The following is a 21,796-nucleotide window of genomic DNA, read 5'->3' as shown; positions in this document are numbered from 1 at the left end:
CTCGAACGAGCCAACCCCTTCCGACCATACCATCCACACGCCCGTGGAGGAGAGGGGAGGACGGATCACAGCTCCGACCAAAATGGGCCGCGCGACATAGCCCCGGTCACACGGCAGGAAAAGGCTGGCAAAGCCACGGAGGATAGGATTTCCGAATCCCCCTCCCCTAGTCTCCACCCCATCCTTCCATCGGTGCCCCTCCTAGCCTTGACAGAGCTCCTCCCCCCCCGGCTGTGAACTGTTGGTCTCGGCCGCGCGGGCTCTCGTTTGATCACGTGCTCCTCCTGCCCTCTGCGAACCTGCGGGAGTGAATTACCGGGGGACGGAGACATGGCAGCTCTACTAAGACCGGCTGGCTGGCTCCTCCGTGGGGGGGCCGGGTTCGCCCCGCTCTTCCCGCTCCCCCTGCGCCACCTCACGGGCAGGGGGGGCCTCCCGCGTGCTGCCGCCGCCACCCTAGCGCGCCCCAGGCCTCTTGCTAGGTGAGTGCACGGGTAGGTCGTTCTCCCCTGCTGGGTTCCCGTAGTCTCCCACCCGGAGAGTGCGTGGTTCGAGACGAGGGTGAACAGGCCTGGACTAATGCCGCCTCCTTCAGCCTCCGGGACTCGGCGTGGGGGGCGTCGGCGACCTTGCAGGCGTTTTAGCCATTGACGGGGCCTCTGCTTCTCTGGGAAGGTCAAACCGCCACATGGTTTCCCTGCTGGGCGGCTTGGCCACGCCGCCTCCTCAACCCTCTTTTCCTCGCTTTCCCGCAGTGGCTGGGCCGGGCTGCTCCCGCAGCTCTTAGCCTGCTTGGCAGGGCCCGCTCGCCCTCCCGTGCAGAGGGCTCCCGAACGCCCAGGCCGCCAGTCCTCATGCGGGGCTCTGGTTGGCATCGGGGATTGTGGGAGAGCTCGAAAGCGAGGCAGGTGGGGGTGCGGAGGCGGGAGCCATGTTTTGGGGTCACCATTTTTGGGGTCGCGGCGCCGGGCGCGGAACCACGTGTGTGCTCGTAGCGCAGGGGAGCTGGGAAGCTTCCGGGAGAGCGCGGGCCTGGCGGGCGCTGTCTCTTTAAATTTCTCAGGAAACGCGCCGCACGTGGGTATCGTCGGAGCCGGGAGGTTGGAATTGGGGAGCTTTGCGCCCCGGGCTGGCGTCCGGCCCAGCCTGGGAGAGCGGGGTCCCCAAGGGAGCTCCCCAAAGCCGAGGGCTCCCACAGTATGGAAGATAAGTGGCTGGGTTCCAAAGGGTTAGTGTAGTGGAGGGTGTAGTCCTGACTCCAAACCCAGCCCCTTGCCTAGGGCGATGGTAACAGTAATGATACCTGCAATTAATAACGAGCATCTACCTAGCGCCTTAAGTTTGCAAAGCGCGTACAGACATCTCATTTGATCCTCTCAACAACCCTGGGAGTATGGGGGTATTAATAGGTACCGTTTATATAGCACCTACTGTGTGCTGGGGAGAGTGCTAAGTACTTTACAGTTATTTCATTTGGTCTTCGCAACAGCCTTGAATGGTAGGGGCTGTTATCTCATTCAATTCTCACAACAACCCTGGGAGGTAGGGGCTCTTATTATTCTCGTTTTACACGGGAGGAAACTGAGGCAGACAAAATTTAAGTGACTTGCCCCATATAGCTGGGTGTTGTTTGAGGCAGGATTCTAGAGCCTACCAGACTAGTAAGTCAGCCAACCTATTCTCTGCTTCACCTATATAGCAATGTCTCCTCTTCACACTTCCCTTCAGGTTCCCAGCTAAAATTCCACCTTCTGTCAGTTTATAAACACTTAACCAAGGCCTGCTGTGATATACCAGGCACGTGCTGAGTTCTGGGGTTGCAAAAAGAAGCAAAAGATAGTCTCTACCCACAAAAAGTTCACAGTCTAATCGGGTGGGACAGCAAGCAAACCTAAGTGTAGAAGGGCTATGTAGAATAAATAGGAAATAGTCGCAAAAGGACAGCACCAGAATTAAGAGGCTGGAATGAAGACAGGATTGCAGTTAGGATTTAAAGAAAGCTAGTAAGCAGAAATAAGGGAGAGCATTCCAGGGTGCAACAAGTCTTTTCCTCTCTCCTTTAATCTGAGTATCTTCCTTCTGATTATCTCCAACTTATCCTGTGTATCTTGTGTTTGTACTTAGTTGTTTGCTTGTTAAGTGGTTCAAATGGCACTAGAATGAAGACTTGAATTCAGACTCCAGCCTCAGATGCTAGCTGTGTGACCTTGGGCAAGTCACAGACCTTTGCCTTACTTTCCCTAACTGCAAAATGGGAATAATAATAATAGCACATTGTAAGTATCAAATGAGATACTATTATGAAGCACTTAGCCCAGTTCCTGGCACATAGTAGGTGCTGTCTAAAACTAGCTATTGTGGTGATGTCTTCCCCCATTAGATTGTGAACTCCTGAGAGCAGGAGCTGCTTTTGCCTTTCTCTGCATCCCCATTGCTCACTAGAAGGCCTCTTCTGGGGTCAGGAAAATGTCTTTTCGGCTTTCTAACCCCTACTAGCAGTATAAACCTGTGCAAATCACCCAGCCTTTCTTTCAGTGTCCCCGACTGGCAGATCTCTGGAGCAACAGATTCTAGGCATTCTGCATTACTGTGGTAAGCCCCAGGAGTAGGAGAGAGTTAGTTGTCTCAGGCCAGAAAGCTGATCTGCAGTAAGAGCTGGCCCATGAATAGCCCTCGCATTTTCATCCTGAGTGACATGTAGAGACTATGTCTCAATTTTAAGAAACCTGGGATAGACGACTTGGCCAGTGATTTCATAGGTATAGGAAACTCCTCCCAGGTAAGGAAACTCGCTTTGCCAATACAGGTAGGTCTTTCTCTGCAACTTAGAGTCTTAGTTGTCTAGAGCAGAGGTGTCAAACGCAAATGTAATTAGGAAATATTTGGCAAAATAAATAAAATAGAATTGAACAGATAACACTACATGTTAAAATTAACAATATGATGCTGGCAGGTGTGGACACCACTGATCTAAAGCAGTTGTGTCAACTCAAATAGGTTCCTGTTGGCTGCATATTGGTTTAGAAAACCACAAGTTAATATTAATCTATGTTTTATTGTATTTTTATTTATTTTGTTAAACATTTCCCAGTTTCATTTTAATCTGGTTCTGAGTGCAATGGAGAATGGGCCAAGAGTTTGACGTCTCTGATCTAGAGCAACAAAAAGTTAAACGACTTGTCTAGGGTCATCGGAACTTCAGAAAAAAACAGATCTTCTTGGTTTTTGAGGCTATTCCTGTATCCATTACACGTTCCCTTGCTTTTGGAAGGGAATCTAGTAGTTTTATTTAAATGGAAACTGGCAGGTGCTACCCAGCTAGAAAGGCTCAGAATGGTGCCCTGCAGTCATGATAGACCAAAGTAGGGACACATGGAGAGGCTCAGCACCAGAAGGGTGATAGGAAGTTGACTATTTTTTTGGCTGCTCATTAAACTGTTCTATTTTCAGTCTCTACAATACCTGCATGATTGAAGTTGTAGATCATTTGAAGTATTTCCACATAGCGCTGATTTGTAGCCAAATATATATCACCCCAGCATTCAGCATGACTAGTTGTGTATATGTATGCCCTGAAGGTTTGCATTTTTCAGCTCAGTTTTCTAAGTAACCCGTGAGCAGTAGATCAGTGCCAGAGGAATTGCAGTGTTAGTACTGCTGATGACTCTCAAGATGGACTTACGTCTCCAGTTTTATCTAGGTTCACATGTCCAGTTGTGGACTGGGCTTCTCAAACTAGATATCCTGCATACATCTTAAACTCAACATGTCCAAAACTCAACTCATTCTTTCCCTCCTCCTCAGCAGCCTCTCCCCTCAAAGCTTCCCTTCTTCCTATCTTCCTGTTACTGTAGAGAGTACCACCATTTCTCCTAGGCTTGAAACCAGGTGTTATCCTCTACTTCTCACTCTCTCACCTCCCATTTTCAATCAGTGTGTCTCCTCTGACATTGCCACTACCTTGGTGCAGGCCTCTGTCACCTCACACCTGGACTATTGCAGTAGCTTTCTGGAGTTTATATTTGATCTGTTTGTAATGGAAAGGTTAGACCTTCAAGAAAGTCAAGAAGGGTTTCCTCACTCCAGTCCATCCTCCACTCATCTACCAAAGTGATCTTCCAAACTTGCAGTTCTGACCATGTCACCCTCTTTATAAACCTCAGTAGCTACCTGTTAGTTCTAGAATCAAATATAAAACCCTCTATTTGACACTTTATAATGTGGTCTTTTTCTACCTTTCCAGTCTTCTCATACCTTATTCCCTGCTACGTACTCAATGGTTGAATGACACTGGGTTCTTACTTTCCAACCTTACTGGGCCTTTTAATTGGCTGACTGCCATGCCTGCAACTCTTCCTGTCTCCTGGCTTCCTTTAAATCCCTGCTAAAATCTCACCTTCTGCCACCTGTCTTCTGATCCCACTTAATGCTAGTGCATTTCCCCCTTGATTATCTCCAATTTATACTTTTTCTGTCTTGTTTGAACATAGTCGTTTTCTTTTTGCCTTCCTTTGTATCCCCAGTACTTAGCGCTGTGCCTGGCATATAGTAGATGCTTAGTAAATTTTTGTTGACTAGTAACATAAATTTTGTTAATAGCTTGTATAGAGAGTAAATGTCTAAAAATTGGAAGTTGGCCATTCAGTATTGACTTTTCTAGTCTGTTTTTGACTTTTAGAAAGTTATCTATTTAACGCTGATAGAGGTAAAGAAAGATTTAGATTGAGTGAACACACTGAGGTTTTGACTAACTTCTTATGGCAGTAGTAATTGCTTTAGTAACATACTTGTGAACAGCTATTATGAAGGATTTTTTTTAACGTGCTGCTTAATTTCTGCAGTCTATTTTTCATATTTTGGAAGGTAATAGTTGACAGCATGATTCAGTCTTATCTAGCTTAATGAATGAAAAGATGTTTGGTTCATTATCTGAACCAAATTTTAATTCCAAAATATATCCTCAGATTTCTGTGCCTATGAGTAAGCCACAGACTTTGTTGGAAGGGCTCTCAAGGCCCTGTCCTTCCTCGGACAAGACTGCTCAACAAGTGGTCATGCAGGATGTGTTTGAAGATCTTTAAGGATTGTTAAGAAGGCTTTTTTTCTATGGAACCAAACTAGGCTTCTCTGCAGCTTGGAAATAGTTCTCTGGTTGCTTTTTGCTTCTCAGTTCTTTGGTCTAGAGCCTTCAGTGATGACTGGGTTATCTTTAGTGCAGTTATCTTCCTGGTGGGGCTCACTTTCCTGCCACAGTTTCATGGTCTTGGTTTTCTTTCTAATGTTTTTTGGATGCCAGAGCAGCACGTGGGCGTTCCATCGCTCACTCTTCCTACTTGACACGCCCATCTTCTTTTCTGGCCATGTATGTATTTAGAGAAGAGAATCAGTTTGGAATAGCCACTGGACAATTTGGTAGGGAGTTAGTTAATCAGGACTGAATACAATAGAAGTATCTCCATGTAGATGTGAGCACAGAGTTTAGGTTAGATAGTGTGATGCCAACCAACAAAATTTAGTAATCAATAAGCAATTAAATACCTGCTATATACCAGGCACATTGATAGGCTCTAGGGCTGGTGAGACAAAAGTGAGCTGGTCTCTGCCTTCGAAGAGTTTACAGTCTATCTGGGGAGAGAATATGTATGTGTAGTGATATATGCAAAGAAATTTTTTTGGGGAAAGTTATTACTAGTAGCTGGGGGTACCAGGAGAGGCTTCATGTTGAAGGTAGCATTTGATCTGAAACTTGAAGAAACTAGAAACTCTTTTAAGAGGTAGAAGTAGGGAAGGGAGTACATTTCAGGCATGGGGTACAGCTCAGTGCATGAAGGGAGGAACTGGAGCACTATGTTTGAGGAAGAGTGAAAATTCCAGTTTGACTGGACTATAGAGTGTACAAAGGGAAGATAGTACCAAGGCTGGAAAGGTAGGTTGGACTAGGTTGTGTAGGGCTTTAAATGACAAACAGAAGAGTTTATATTTGATCTATTTATAACGGTGGGGCCCTGGAGTTGCTTGAGTAGAGGAATGAAATGTTAGACCTGCACTTTAGGGGAATCTCTAGAGGAGAGAGACCAGTTAAGAGGCGTTCAGTTGAGGTGATGAAGACAAAGACTAGGAATATGGTTGTGTAAGTGGAGATGTATATGAGAAGGGAGATGCATGGGAGAGATGCCATAGAATGGGAAACAAGATTTACCAACTGCCTGAAATATGAGGTTTGAGTGAAGAGGTGGGCTTGAGAATGACACCATTGAAGGCAAAGAACAGATTTGGGAGAAATAAGGGGGGAGAGGTGGAAGGACACATCGCAATCTCTGGTAGAATTTCAGAACTCACATCTTGTGGGTGTGGAGTGGTAGTTTCAGGTGACATTAGAAAAATCTATGGTGTGGTCTAAGGTGTAATTACTAGGTTAAAATAGAAGCTGGGGGAGGGGTAGATATTAGATAAGATTGAGAATAAGAATAGAGATGAAGGAAAAGGGATTTTTTTTAGGGGTGGGTCTACATGACAAATTAGGGCAGCAGGAGGCTGGAATTTGCAAACTATAGTACATAGGCAGGAGTTTATATGTGAAGAGGGCTTCACATTAGCAAATTAGCAAATTAACAGTGAAAACAAAGAAAATAATCTGGAGAGCTAGAGCTAGTACTGTGTAGTGAAAAAAGATTTAAACTAGGATTCTAAATCTTATTCCCAGATTGGGGTCTGGCCAGTAGAGAGAATTTTGTTACCTGCTAATATTTAATATCTTTTTGTACGGTAACAAATTAAAAAAATACATTTAAATTCCATAGCACATTTCTTTGTTAAAAGATAGTAGAGAGAAAAATTAATTCCAGTGTGCTAAAGGAATTTAATTTTAACAGATTAAACCAAATGAAACTTATTTTAATAGAGCTATGACAATTAATGACAGTCTTAACCAATTAATGACAATTTTAAAGATGAAGAGTTTTTTCTTATCCAAGCTCTATCCTAAATCCTCCATTAACCAGTTCACTCAACATGCTAAGGTCTTTCCTCTAAATCTGTTGTATGAATGAATCTTCTGGTTTCTTGAGTAAGTTCCTACCTTACCCCACTTCTTTTGTAATCATTAACTTTCTGATCTCCTTTATGCTGCTCATAATGCAGTTACAGTTGAGTTTAAAGGCACCTCAACTCTAAAGAAGGTTACTAGAAAAAAGTAATTGAATGCTAAGTGAAATTCGGAGTGAGGTATAAAGGGGGGATTGGGATGTTAGCAGGAGACTCTAGGTGCAGTGAGTTAAGTGAGTTGAGAAACAGAGTATGTAGATATTGAGGGAGATCTACAAGGTCGGAGTTAAATGAAATACCAGTGTGGTGACCACGTGGGGCAGTACTTCAGGAGAGAAGGATAACAAGGTCCATAACCTTCTGTTCCATACAACTAGCATCTTGGCTGGCCAGTCCCTTCCCCTTTCTTGCCAGGAGTTTGGGAATATTGGGGGGAAAGGGGAAACAATTTCTCCCTTTTCCTTCTCAGGTCATCCAGAAGTGTGAGCAGGGCTAGTATGACTTCTGAGGCTTTCCTCCTCTCCTCCCAAGTTTCTTTAAAGGCTCTATCTAAGCCTTTTTTTCTAAAATTAAAGATAAAATGCAAATGTGTGAATTACACTTGGGTGAATGGTTCTGTACATTCCCTCTCAAAAATCCTCAGCTAGCTGCCATGCAGCTTTTGGTTGAAGACCTCCAGTTAGGGAGAAGCCCTCTGCTTTTTTTTTTTTTTGCTTTTTTGCTGAGGCAGTTGGGGTTAAGTATCTTGCCCAGGGTCACACAGCAAGTAGATGTCAAGTGTCTGAGGTCATATTTGAACTCAGGTCCTCCTGATTCCAAGGCCAGAGCTCTATCCACTGTGCCACCTAGCTGCCCCAAGCCCATTGCTTTTTAAAGAAGCTCAGCTTTCATTGTTAGGATGTTTCTTCCCCTACTTTTACATTTTTCATTAATATCTTTTGGTTTTATATTATTTTCCTAATTATATCCACCCCTGCTCTCTTACCCAGAGAGTTGTCTTAAATAATAAAAAATGATTAAAAAGAATTTCAGCAAAACCTCCAAACACATCCATCAAGTCTGACAGTACATACATTGTTGTTGCAGTTGCACATCCCTGACACCTTTTTCTACAGAAAAAAAAAAGGGAGGCCCATTTTCTCATCTGCCTTAGGGCGCCTGACCTAGTCATTCTAATGCCATCCCATTTAGTTTGGGACAGGGCATTTCGTTGACCTTTTGTTAGGATTTTTTTTTAACTTTTTAATGTGCTTGTAACTTTTCCCCATTGTTCCTAGTTCTGCCCTCTAGTTGTAAGTAGAACGAGTCTTGGCCCTTTTCCTGTAGATTTTCTTGCTTCACAAAGGATTATGTCACTTGTTTGTTGTATCTTCTTTTATTTTGAGAAAGCTTAGTCCTTTAAAATATCCTTGTGGTCCTCAATACCCCTGTGAGGACAGGGAGTTATTTTTTCTATTATTATTTTTTTATTTGTCATATACAGCATATATTTTATGATACCATATAATAAATTTTATTTTATTATTATTATTTTCATTGCTGTATTTGAGGAAAATGAATCATGGATATCTTAGCTTGGTACCTAAGTTTAGCTATTTATAACTTAATGGATTTAGCCTTTTGACCTCTAAATTTTATGGACCCACTTTTTTTTCCTTTAAAGTTATTAACAAGTATTTTGTCATCAAAGTGTCTGAACGCTTTTTGTATCTTTTTCTTTTTTGACCTTTATAAGTCTCAAGGCCATAGCAGTATCTTTTGGCCCTGCCACTTTTCAGGGTACCATAATGAATAATGTGAGCACCCCACATGATTCTTTTATCATCATCACTTTGGCTAGTGCTTGAGAGGTTGACCTAGTAGTGGTACTCTAAAAGAAATACAGCTTTACAAAGAATATTTAACTCTGAGCGTATGTTCAGGGAGACTCATAGAGACTCTTCCTTGAAAATCTATAGTTAACGTGACTTTCATTTACCATATGGAGACAAGTTTCTTGATTTTGGTGAAAACTGGATTCTGTTTATGCCACTATTAAAAGTTTATTTTTTTAATTGTAGCTGACATTTATATAGCGTTTAAAGTTTGCGATGCACTTCATATACAATATTTCATTAGATCCTTATAACACTTTAGCCTTACTAGGGATATGATTGTTTCCATTATACAAAAGATGTCCCTTTGAGAGGTGAAAAGTTGATGGTTGTTACTAAGTATCTCAAACTTTGCTTTTATTGCTTAAGACTTTAGCAATTAGTGTCACATAGGATGTTTTGTTTTGTTCTAATTACTATTGGAACAATAATTTGCATTTGTAAAATCAAGTAAGCCTGTTTAGCTATCCTGTTTTTTCCATTGCATGAATTTTACCAAAATTTCTTCTTAATCAGAGGCATTACTTTATTCAGCTCAATGGAGATCAGTATTTGATGATTAGATATCATCTTTGATCTTAAGCCTTTTTGGGTGGCTGAGAACATCAATTTGCTACATGCCTATAGAAGTTAAGCATCTTTTTAAAAAACGTTTTTTAAAATTTACTTTGTTAAATATTTCCCAATTACATTAAAAAAAATTTTCACATTCATTTAAAAAAAATTTTGAGTTTCAAATTCTCTGCCACCCTTCCTTCACCCCTTCAGAAGGCAAGCAGTATATTGATCATATGAAGTCATGCAAAATATTTCCATCAAAATAAGACGCACACACACAAATACACGAAAAATAAAATGAATAAAATGTGCTTCATTCTGTACTCACAGTTCATCAGTTCTCTCTCTGGAGGTGGATAGCATATTTCATCATAGGTCCTTTGGAATTGTCTTGTATCCTTGTCTTGATCAGAGTGGCTAAGTCTTTCACAGTTAATCATCATTACCATATTGTGTACTATGTACAATATTCTCCTGGTTCTGCTTACTTCACTTTGCATCAGTTCACATAAATCTTTCCCAGGTTTTTCAGAAACCATCCTCTTTGTCATTTTTTACAAAACAATAGTAGTCTGTCACAATCACATATTACAGCTTGTTCAGCTATTTCCCAGCTGATGGTCATCCCCTCAGTTTCCAATTCTTTGCCTCCACAAAAAGAGCTGCTATAAATATTTTGTACAGATAGATACTTTCCCTTTTCTTTGATCTCTTTGAGATACAGATCTAGTAGTAGTATTGCTAACTCAAAGGGCACACGCACAGTTTTGTAGCCCTTTGGGCATAGTTCTTAATTGTTCTCTAGAATGGTTGTACCAATTCACAACTCCACCAAAAATGCATTATACTCCCTATTTTTAAAGGAAAACTTCTTGAAAGTTGCATAGAATTAGAATGTCAGCTCCTTGAGGACAAGAAGGCTTTTCTTATTTTGTTTTTGTAGTCCCGTCTCCTAGCATAGTACCTGGCACATAGCAGATAGCTAATAGCTGTTTAATTTAACTTGTTATCAGAAGTGGTGAGTGTATTGATGCTTTAAAAGCACGTCTCAATGTACCATCTTTGCAAATACCATTAATATTAGTCTTTTCATGCAAATTGTAGGCTTATGTAGAGTTTGTTCCCTTGTAAAGGGGCATCAGAGAGGAGTTCAGATGAGATTATGTATGTGCTGTATATGAACAGTTCACATTTATACAGTGCTTGAAAAGCATTTTCTTCACAGCAGTCCAGTGAGTAACAAACATTATCATCCTCATTTTTACCAGTGAGGAAACTGGGGCTTGTGAGAAGTTGAATGACTTGCACACATCTGAGGCAGTGTTTAAAACCAGGTCTCTTAACTGCTTCATCTGCTGACCACACTACTTCTTACTGTGTTATGCTGGGGGGAAACTCAGACTCCAGTTCCTCTTCCTAAGGAATTCATTTAGTAGGATATATAAGATAAGTTCTTAGACTAGTGCCAAATGGAATATGCTGGATGTGTAAGAGAGGTAGAAATGAAGTGCTTGGAGGTGTCCAAGAGATATGGAAATTACTTATGGCTTTAGAGGAGGATCAGGCAATGAGGGACAGCTTCATGGAAGAGGTGGTATCGGAACTGTCTCTTAAAAGGCTTGGATGCTATTTCTGTATATATGATGGAGTATGATTAGAGCAGTGGGTGAACTCCAGGAACAAGGTGTGGTGTGGGCAAATTGACAGGAACAGGAAAGTACTAGAAGACTTCAAGGGTGATGAATAGTTTAGTTTATTGAGAGCATAGTGTCTCTTAAAGCAAAGAAATGAAATAAGGCTGGAAAGAGATTGGAGCCAGATTGTGGAAGGCAAAGATTTCTGAGGCTTTATGATGTAGGCAGGCATTTACATTTTTTTGAGCAAGAGAAAGACATCCAAGTTGGACATCAGAGAGATTACTCTGCAGGCAATTTACGGAGTTGCTAGAGCAAAGCAGTAGTAGTAGAGATGCTAGTTAGAAGGCTGTTTTAATAGGCCAGGTGACAGATGATTAGGGTCCAGATTAATGCTGTCAATGGAAATAAAAAGGAGGGATACAGCTGTGGGAAATATTGTAGAGTGTGAATCAGCATCACTTGGCGACTGTGTGGAGTGTGCAGGGTGAGCAATGGTGCCATAACTGAAATAGGAAAGTTAAGGACTGATTTCGGGTGGGAAGGGGGGAGAAAAATGACCAACTTTGTTTTGGACAGCCATTAAGATATTCGAGATATATAGTTCATAAATGAAATGAGATAAATACGTGAAGTAGGAAAAGTATGCTGTTTTGTCAAACTCAGAAACTAGGGTGTCTGATCTGTACATAAGCATCCCTTTGGGCCACATACTGACTTAGAAAACCATATGTTAATATAATCTGTGTTCATTGTAGTTTTATACCTAAAATGTTTCCCAGTTACATTTTAATTTGGTTCTAGCCAGCGTCTTTGGGTGTAGAGCACAAAAGTCCTAGGTGTGGAGTCAGAAGACCTGGGTTTGAGTTCTTGGTCAGCCGTTCATCGGGCTTTTCCACACTCTTGGCCCCAGTTTCCTTCTACTGTAAAATGGAAGAGGCTGAGCTAAAAGATAATAAAATTCTATGTTTAGAGCTAGAAGATACCTCAGAGGCTTTTTCTAGTCTAGCCTCCTAATAGTATCTACAAGAAGCAGGCCTAAGAATGGTGAATGACTTCATCAAGAGTGAACCCAGATCCTCTGATTTCTACCTCCAGAGCCCATACACCTTTCAGTTGTACCACACTGCTTCAAACTTCTTGCCTTCTTATGCATCAGGGAACAGAGTTTAGTTAAAGGGAAAGTATTATGGTGTAGAAACAAAAGGCAACAGTAAAACTACTTAAAATTCCTTTCAAGTTACCATTTCAGAAACCAGAATCCCATCCTTACACTTCTTTTCCCTCTGAAGCCAGGAGAAGGATCCATTCCCTCTTCTCCATCTGTCACCCAGGAGAATGGGGAGGATATGAAGATCCCAGGTGCTCTTAACAACACATGCATAGAATGTTGCTGTGTTTTTGCTGCCTGTATAGCTAGAGTACTTTCATTTGTCCTTATGTAGCACTACATTATACGCTTTTAAGATTATGAGTTATCTTAAAGTTACTTACGTATTAGGAAAATCTCATTGTTTTAAAGAATTGTTTGCATTTTGGTTTTTCTAAAGCTTCTTACCTACAGTCTAAATGTATAGAATCTTGAATAATTTTTGGGGGGTGCCTGGTTAGAATTGTCCCATTGTTTTTAGTACACAAAAAAAGAATGAAGGAAAAATGTACAGTTAGAAATTTAAAAACCTGAATAACCCTGAAACACAACGCATAGTTATACTTTTATTTATGAAATGACCTGTTAATCTGTTCTAAGAATAAATTGAAGTTGGTTGTCAATTGAAGCTAAAATTTGGCACAAGTTTTCTCTGAAGAAGCAGAAAGGCAGACAAACTGTTTCTCAGGTTCCTTTTAGAGGAATGAAAGTTTTTGGCACACTTCAGTTGTTCATGAGCTAAAACTTGGGTATTGAGGATAGGTGGATGGCTTTTGACTTATTGAAGAATTAGAAACTTGAGCATATGTAGTTTTTCAGAATCATTCAGCAATTGTCCACTAAATATTAGTAAATACTCCTGGGTGTATTTTCACACTTTTGCCTTTTTTTAAAAAGTTACAAGTCTAATATCTTTTGGGGCAATTCATTGGAACCAGTTGCATTTCAACACTTTGGATACATAAGTAAATTTTATGGTTTAAATGCTCCTTTAGAACTTTCTTGTTGTATTTATTTATTGTATGGCTAAAAAAGACTAACTGGGTGGTAATCTTTGCTTTGGATGTTAGCTACTTGCTGTTTTTTATTTAGCAGACCGCTGATCAGTGAAGCCAGCTTGTATTCCACTGTGGCTCAGAAAAAGAGTGATCACCAAGAAGAATCTGTTTCCATGTACAAAAAACAGATAGACCAGTTTGATTGGGCGTTGACAAGGCTAGATAATTCTGTCCGAAGAACCGGGCGAATCACTAAAACCCTTCTACAGAACATTTTTCATGACATATGCGGATCAGGTAATTAGAATTTTTGTTCCCTAAATTGACTTTTGCCATAGGTGGTTTTTTTTAGAAAAGCTTATTGTAATGCAAATAATTTGGCATTTTGAATTTTCTCTTCAGATTACTTAGGTATTTGTAATGTTTATAAAAAATATTTTGGAATCTAGTATACATTGGATTTTTTGCTATTGCACTAGAATTTGTAATAAAGTCCAATAAATAAATTGTATTGGAAAATATTAATGCCATATACTAATCCTATTTTTTTATGATATCAAGTTGTGTTTTTGTTTTTTAAGAGTCAGTTTCCTGATTATTTGAAGTTATACTCTGAATTCCTCAAGTTGCAAGCTCAGCAGAAATAAAGCATGTATATATGATCTTGTTAATGAAAGAGAAAAATTCTGATCAACAAGTATTTGTTAAGCACATTTATTAAGTATGTGCAAGGCACAGTGCTGAGTGCTTCATTGGAACCTCACAATAACCCTGGGAGATAGGTGCTATTACTGTCCTTATTATCCCTCAGGCAGACAGAGGTAAGTGACTTGTCCAGAGTTATTATCCAGCCATAAGTAACTGAAGCCAGATTTGAATTCCAACTTCCTGAGTCAAGTCCAGGGCCCTATCCACTGTTTGATCTAGCCATCTCCTTATATTGTGAATTTTTTTTTCTTTGATGAAAATTTTTGTATTATTTCTTATGGTTTAAAATTTTTTTTCTAAATTTATTATTGATATCTTTTGTTTTTATATCATCTGCATTTCTGAAGAAATCCTTTTCTCAACTTTTGAAAAATCCCTTATAACAAAGAATTTAAAAAGAGGGGGAAAACAGTTCATCAAAAACAACCAGAGTATATGCAGTACTATACAAAGAGGAGAAGAAAATGTTCTTTCTCACCTTCTCAAGACCAAGCTTTGTCATTAATAAATAATACTATGTTTTATTATCTTGAAAAAAAACCAAATGATTTTCTAAGTGAAGAATTTTTACTCTTCACCCAATCCAGCAAGCATTTATTTATTATGTTTTCCACAGTTGCTTGTTAAAACAACTTCTTAACATTTGGGTCTTTTTTTTTTTGTGAGTTTTTTTCTTTTTTTAAAGTTGTGAGTTCCGAATTCTATCTCTCCCTTTCCTCCACCTCCCCTGAGATGGTAAGCAATCAGATATAGGTTTGTACTTGTGCGAGCATGTAAAACATTTCCATATTACTCATGTTGAGCAAGAAGACTCAAATAAAATAAAGAAAGTGAAAACTAGCACGGTTCAGTCTGTATTCAGACAATATCAGTTCTGTCTATGGAGGCTGATAGTATGCTTCATCCTCAGTCCTTTAGGATTGTCGTGAGTCATTTGTATTGCTAAGAATAGCCACGTCATTGGTATTACTGTGTATAATGTTCTCCTGGTTCTGCTCACTTCACTTCACATCACATCAGTTCACGTAAATCCAGGTTTTTCTGAAATCATCCTGCTTGTCATTTTTTATAGCACAGTAATATTCCATCATAATCATATACCCACAGCTTGTTTAGCCATTCCCCAAATTGATGGGTATCTCTTCAATTTTGAATTCTTATCCACCACAAAAAGAGCTGCTATAAATATTTTTATACAACTGTCCTCCCCCCCCCCCTTTTTTGGGATGTCTTTGGGAATAGACCTAGCAGTGATATTGCTAGATCAAAGAATATGCACAGTTTTATAGCCCTTTGGGCATACTTCCAAATTGCTCTCCAGAATCATTGGATGAGTTGACAACTCCACCGACAGGGCATTGATGTCCCAATTTTCCCACATCCCCTCCAATATTTATAATTTTCACTTTTTGTCATATTAGCCAGTCTGATAGGTGTGAAGTGGTACCTCAGAGTTATTTTGATTTTTATTTCTCCAATCAATAGTGATTTAGAGCATTTTTTTCACATGACTACAGAAAGCTTTGATTTCTTTATCTGAAAACTGCCTATAAGAAATGAGGGCTTTCATCAGAGATACTTTCAAAAATCATTTATTAAATGCCTACTTTGTAGTTGGAGATACCTGTCAGGAAGCTTGTTATGTATATTGGACCTCTGGAGAGAGACTAAGATTAGATATATAGGGCTAGGCACCATGGGATCATTGGACAATGATGAGCTTACTGAGAAAGGGTGTAGAAGAGAAGAGAACTCAGGAGAAACTCTTAGGATGTCCTAAGAGACACCTAAGGTTAGGGAGTAGGACATGAATGATTGTGCTACAGAATAGACTGAGAAGGGCGCTAGTCTAAGTTGGTAGGAGTAAGAACCAGAAAAATGCAAGAAGGTGAGTATTGGGTGCTCAGGACATTTATGGAATGACTTCTGTTTCTAGAGCACTATGTGATGGGTGCTGGATGACATGATAGATGTACTTGAAATCCAAGGGAGAGAGAATACATAAAAAATTGCTGTATAGAATAAAATCTATGATTCAGAGTTTCATTGTGGCTTAGAAAAATTTGCACTTGTAAAACAAGATTATCTCATAAGATAAGAACACTTAACCCTTAGTGTTCTTTTACAAAGGATACCAAAGGAGAAGGCAGCAGTGATAGACATCCTATAACTGAGCTCTATTTAAGAAAATTCTTCCTATTTTTTTTAACAGACCTACGCTAAAGGTGACTTTTGTCTTTGTTAGAAAGTTATGTATGTAGTTTAGGTATTAAAGATAAATCAGTTCTTTAAACCTGCAAACATATACTTCCTATCATATTTATTTGTCATTACTTGCTTTTACTTAGTTTCTTCTGGAAGAAAAAATTCCTTTTTTTCTTCTGGCCTTTACTGGACTTTTATTTACCTTTAAACTATTTTCTAACTATTTGGACTATGGATACTGGCTACTCTGTAAAACTGTAAGTGAAGGCCATGGAGATATAAAATAGCTAGCATTAATATAGAACTTTCACGTTTACAAAGTGCTGATTCTCACAACAGAAACAGAGGCTTGAGGGAGATTAATAAATTTGCTCACGTGAGCCATACTGACTCCAGGTCCCAGGACTCTGTGGCTCCTCTAACTGCCTGGGGACCCACATGAACCACATTGGAAGATCCTAAATTGCTATCCAGCTTGGTTATTTTGAGTTCTGTTTGTGTTGATTGTGATAGCTCTTCTTAAGGAAAGTCAGAAGCACTGAAAATAGAATTTCCAGTATTTTTATTGGAGGCACAATTTGAAGGTCCTAGACTCCAGTGGAAATAGGGAATCTTTTTTTTAATGAAATAGTTGTAAAAAATTAAAAATACAATCTATGACATTTAGTAAAGAACTTTATATGGGGGGGGTGTGTGTGTGTGTGTATGTATGTATGTGTATATATATATATATATATATATATATATATATATATATATATATTTACATGTGTGTGTGTATATATATTTTTTTTTTTACTTAAACATAGCATTAACAAAAAATTTGGTAGACCAGAAAATTTGGGGGAATTTTCAAGTTGGTGGCTAATTTTTATGTTGCTGTTTTTTAAATTGGTATGGTAACTGAACATTGTTTCTATTACCATTTTGTTAATTTTGTTAAATGTAACATTTATTACAGGAAATCCAAGTAGTAACCTGGCTTTGCTTTTGCTGCGTAGCTGTGGCTCTCTATTACCAGAACTAAAACCTTCAGAACGAACAGAATTTGTCCACAGGATATGGGACAAATTACAACAATTGGGTATGATTATTTCAATATATAATTCACACATGAGATCTTATAGTTATTGTAAAGTATTTTTTCTATTTATTTTGCTTAAAGAGCATGGTTCATTAAATGTGACATACTTAGATTTTATGGCATCTTATTTTTCATTTAGGGAGTTATAGTGACATCTAGGGGCATTCATAGTAAAATAGAAAGAAAATTGGATGTTGGAATCACATTTGCATCATATTACCATCAGTTCTGAATATGAAATAAACCTTTTCACTTGATTAGTAAAACTGCTTCTTGGAAACTTTAAGTTTTGGAATAACCTGGACAAATATGTACATGTTACAGTTTGGAGAGATGTCTTCTCAATGAAATTAGGACTAGCACTATACAGTAATATAGTTACACAGTAAGGAAGAGGACTGCTTCTTTCAACACAAACTTAGACATGTTGGAAATTAACACAGTGGGGCCTTTTCAGTATCTGAATAATTCTAAAGTGATAAATGTTTGGGTCTCTTGAGGTCCCTAGGGTAGTGGGTCTCAACCTTCTTTGTAGATGAGGAGAACTCTTTAATTTGAAAAAAAAAATCTCAGACCTCCCACAATACAGTAGTTGTACTGTTAATATCCATTGATTGAGGAAATACACAATGACAAAAAACTACTGGGAACTCAGCAACATGTTTAACTGAATTTGTATTTTATTTTTCACATCTACTAACATCTGAAAAATGGTAATAGTTATATATGTTAGGCATTTATAGTATAATCACACATTCTCATATGAAAGGGATTTCAGAGGTCTTCTCTTCCCATCCATACCTGAATAAGAACCTTTTCTACAATGTAACCTACAAATGGTCATCCAGCCTTTACTTGAGTATTTCTCAGTTGAGGCAACCCACTGTCTCATAAGATGACCCATTCTACTCTTGGAATGCTCTAATTGTTAGGAAGGTTTCATAAGGCCTAGATTAGACATATTTTGTCTTTTACCTTCTTCCACATAAAAACCCTTCAAATATTTGAACACAGGTATCGTATGGCTTCCTAAGTCTTCACAGGAAACATCCCCATTTCCTTCCACCTGTCCTCACATGACATTATCTTGAGTCTTTTCACCTTCCTGATATCTTTCCTTTGGTTTTTCTCCAAAAACCAAACACACGCAAGATGTAGTCTGACCAGGACAGAGTATTACAGGATTTATCAGCTCTCTCAACACAAGCTTTGTACCTTCCTCTTTGAATACAGCTCCAGAGGGCATCCCAGTTCTTTGGCTGCCTTGTCCTACTGTTAACTCAAATTGATCTTGTTGTCAACTAGAACAGTTGACCTGTTGCCTCAGTATAGTGGTTCCACGTTATTCTTGCAAAGTTGGTTTTTTAATCAAAGCCTAATATCTGATTTAAATTTATCCCTATAAAATTTCATTTTAATATACTTGTGACAATCAGTGCCTTATGACATTTTAGGATCCTGACAGGATTCAGGTGAAAAGAATAGGGAGATGAGCATGAGAAGAGAGAGAAGGAAAAACAAGAGGGAAATGTGTAAGACTACAAGATACTGTGGCCAAACCAATTTACAGCATCTTAGACTGTGTGAAAAATTTCAGGGCTAGGGAGATGACAGTTTTATGCTCCTTTTGGTCAGATAGCATGTAGAGTATTGTGTTTATTCTTGGGAATTCATTATAGGAAATTTAAACATTGCAGGAAATTTTTGAGCTGGAAGGCAGCAAGGATGGTGAGAGGAACCAAGATCATGTTATTTGAAGATAAGTTGGAGAAACTAGGGATATTTGTAGTCGGAAGAAAAAGCGGGAATCTTGGCAGGAACAAAAATGATACTTTAAGTCTTTTGAAGGGCTGTCATGTGGAAGGTTTATTTTTGTTGTTTAAATTTTCTTTTTTATTAATTTCAGTATAAACCATTAAGCAACAGGTATTGTGCTAAGTGCTGGGGATACAAAAAGGGGTTATAGGCCCTGCCCTCAAGAAGCACACGATCAGATGGGGGGAGACAGCAAGCAGCCAAATATGTATGCTCAAATAATTAACAGAGGGAATTAGAATTTAGAAGGTTTAGGCAAGGCTTCCTGTAGAATATGGAATTTTAGTTAGAACTTAAAGGAAGCCAGAGAGGTTGGTAGGTAGAGATGAGGAGGGAGGGCATTCCAGGCAATGCCTGGAGCAAAGAGATGGAGCGTCTTGTGGAACAGTAAAGAGGACAGTGTCTCTGGATTATGGAGTATGTGGCAGGGAGTACAGGTGTAAGAATAATGAGAAGATAGGAGGGGACTGGATTTTGAAAGACAAACAGGATTCTGAATTGGATCCTGCAGGTGATAGGGAGCTCCTGGAGTTTATTGGGTAAGGGGGTGACATGGACCTGGACTTTAGGAAATTGAGGATGGATTAGAGTCAAGAGAGACTTGAGGCAGGCAGCTCAATCAACTGGTTCATGCAGTAGTCCAAGCATGAAGAGATGAGGGCTTGCACTAATGTGGTGGCAGTATCAGAGAAGAGAAGGGGGCGTGTTTGAAATAATGTTGCAGAGGTGAAATCGACAGGCTTTGTTAACAGATTGAATGTGAGAGTTGGTTAGACAGTGAGGAATGGTGGATCACACCTAGATTGGGAGCCTGATGGACTGGGACTTTCCAGGGCACTCCTGGGTGGTGGTACCCTTGATGGTATTCAGGAAGTTTGAAGTAGGAGAGTGTTTAGGGGGAAAGGTGTGATGAACTCCACCATGTTGAATTGAAGATATGTATGGGACATCTATTTCGAGATGTCTGAAAGGCAGTTGGAGATGGGAGGTTGGAGGGCAGCTGAGAGGTTGGGACAAGATGGGGAGATCATCAGCATAGAGCTGGTAATGAAGGGACTGATGAGATCAAGTGAAGTAGTACAGAAGAAGAAGAGAAGGGGGTTCAAGACAGAGCCCCTGTGGTTAGAAGATGTGACCTGGATAGAAATCCATATTTTTAACATTTTAATATAGGAAGAAAAGAAAAAAGGATTGTATATGAAAAATTGACCTTCATAGATAATATTTAAAAGTGTATGTTAAAATTTAACATGATAGTAACAAAACTTACCTGCTTGTCTGTGTTCCCTTCTGCTCTCAGTTATCTGAGTATTTAAAAAAAATATTTCTTGGATGCTTTTTTTTTTTTGGCATCACTATCTCTGCCTACCAACTTCATCAGTAAATGCCCTTCCTTGTTGTAGGTACAATGAAGATCAACAAATCCACATATTAGCTATGTCCGAGAAAATATTTCTCATTCTCAACCTCTAGTTTGTCACCTCTTCTGCCCAGATCATCAGTCTTCTGAAGTCATGATCGAGTATTGTCATGATCATGGTTTTTAATCTTTCAGAGGCATTTTCTTTTACATTATTACAGTCATGTGTATTGTTCTGCCTGTGCTTGCTTCATTCTGCATCAGTTCATGTAGGTTATTCTAGGTTTTCTCTGAAATCTGACATTTTTGTAATTTCTTAAAGCACGGTAATATTCTGTTATATTTGTAAGAAGGATTACTTTTTCTGTTTGGGAGCAATGGATAAAAGTTGCAGAGACCAATTTAAATTTATGTAAGGTCAGTTCTAAGACAACCAGTCTCAGGAAGTAGTCAGTTACCTCCAAAGGCCATGTTCAGGGGAATGCTGGTTAATTGTTTGTTGGGTATGTTTTAGCACTTGTTCAGGCATGGGTAGGATTGGAGACCTCAGATCTTGTGATTCTGTTAATAGCAGATCTTTTTTTTATTTATTTGACTGATGTCATATGAGTCTGAAGAGCTGCAAAACAGACAGGCCATACAGACTGAACTAATGAACATTTTCATGTCTGTGTTTTGTGGACCAAGTCCCCCTGTGCCCCCCAAGTTACTCTTGAATATATTCATAATGGTAATGTTAGTAGCATTTTCTAACAGAAAGTACTGTAAGAAGTCTACTTCTGGAATACCCAAGCATTTGAGAGGCTAATCATTTTATCAGTCATTAATAAGCATCAGTGAAGCATCTGATATGTCAGGTGCTGGGAATGCTAATACAGTAAGTGAAAGAATCCCTGCTTACAGGGAGTTTACATTCTAATGGAGGAGACAACAAGAATATACTTAAGGACGTACAAAATAAATATAAAGAGAATAAATACCATTTACTTATTAATAATTGTTTTCTAAAATGCTTAGGTAGCACTTAGTTCTAGCAGACACTTTGTATAGGCAGGCTCAGATCTCCTTAAGATGCTTTGCTGATAATTCTAAATTCAAATTCACAAGTGGTATTGTTGTCCGTCCGTGTTTGATATTTTTGTGAGATGCCAGTTATGATGTTGTAGTTTGTGAGAATGATATGATTCAGATAACGCAACATCTTCGTTTTCAGGTATGACGTATGATATAAGCCACTACAATGCTTTACTTAAAGTATATCTTCAGAATGAACATCAGTTCTCACCAACTGATTTTTTGGCAAAAATGGAAGAAGCAAATATTCAGCCCAATCGAGTAAGTAGTCTCTCTTGTGGGGAAGTACATA

General features: G+C 39.2%; 1 protein-coding gene across 2 annotated transcripts in view; it reads left to right on the top strand.

Moving 5' to 3' along the window:
* Positions 1-239: 239 nt before the first annotated feature.
* The window catches only part of LRPPRC (leucine rich pentatricopeptide repeat containing), a 112,765-nt gene continuing 91,208 nt past the window's right edge, over positions 240-21,796 (top strand). Inside the window, exons 1-4 of one of the 2 annotated variants that reach the window (XM_021001242.2) lie at positions 240-482; positions 13,353-13,555; positions 17,133-17,255; positions 21,644-21,765. In XM_021001242.2, the coding sequence (XP_020856901.1) occupies positions 331-482; positions 13,353-13,555; positions 17,133-17,255; positions 21,644-21,765 (600 nt within the window). In that variant the 5' untranslated portion in view covers positions 240-330. The remainder of the gene's footprint in view (positions 483-13,352; positions 13,556-17,132; positions 17,256-21,643; positions 21,766-21,796) is intronic. The other variant, XM_021001243.1, reaches the window with a different exon arrangement.

This window comes from Phascolarctos cinereus, unplaced genomic scaffold (genome assembly GCF_003287225.1).
Source record: "Phascolarctos cinereus isolate Bilbo 61053 unplaced genomic scaffold, phaCin_HiC Scaffold_2;HRSCAF=192, whole genome shotgun sequence".
NCBI classification, from domain to species: Eukaryota; Metazoa; Chordata; class Mammalia; order Diprotodontia; family Phascolarctidae; genus Phascolarctos; species Phascolarctos cinereus.
This window is presented reverse-complemented; position numbering and strand designations above follow the sequence as displayed.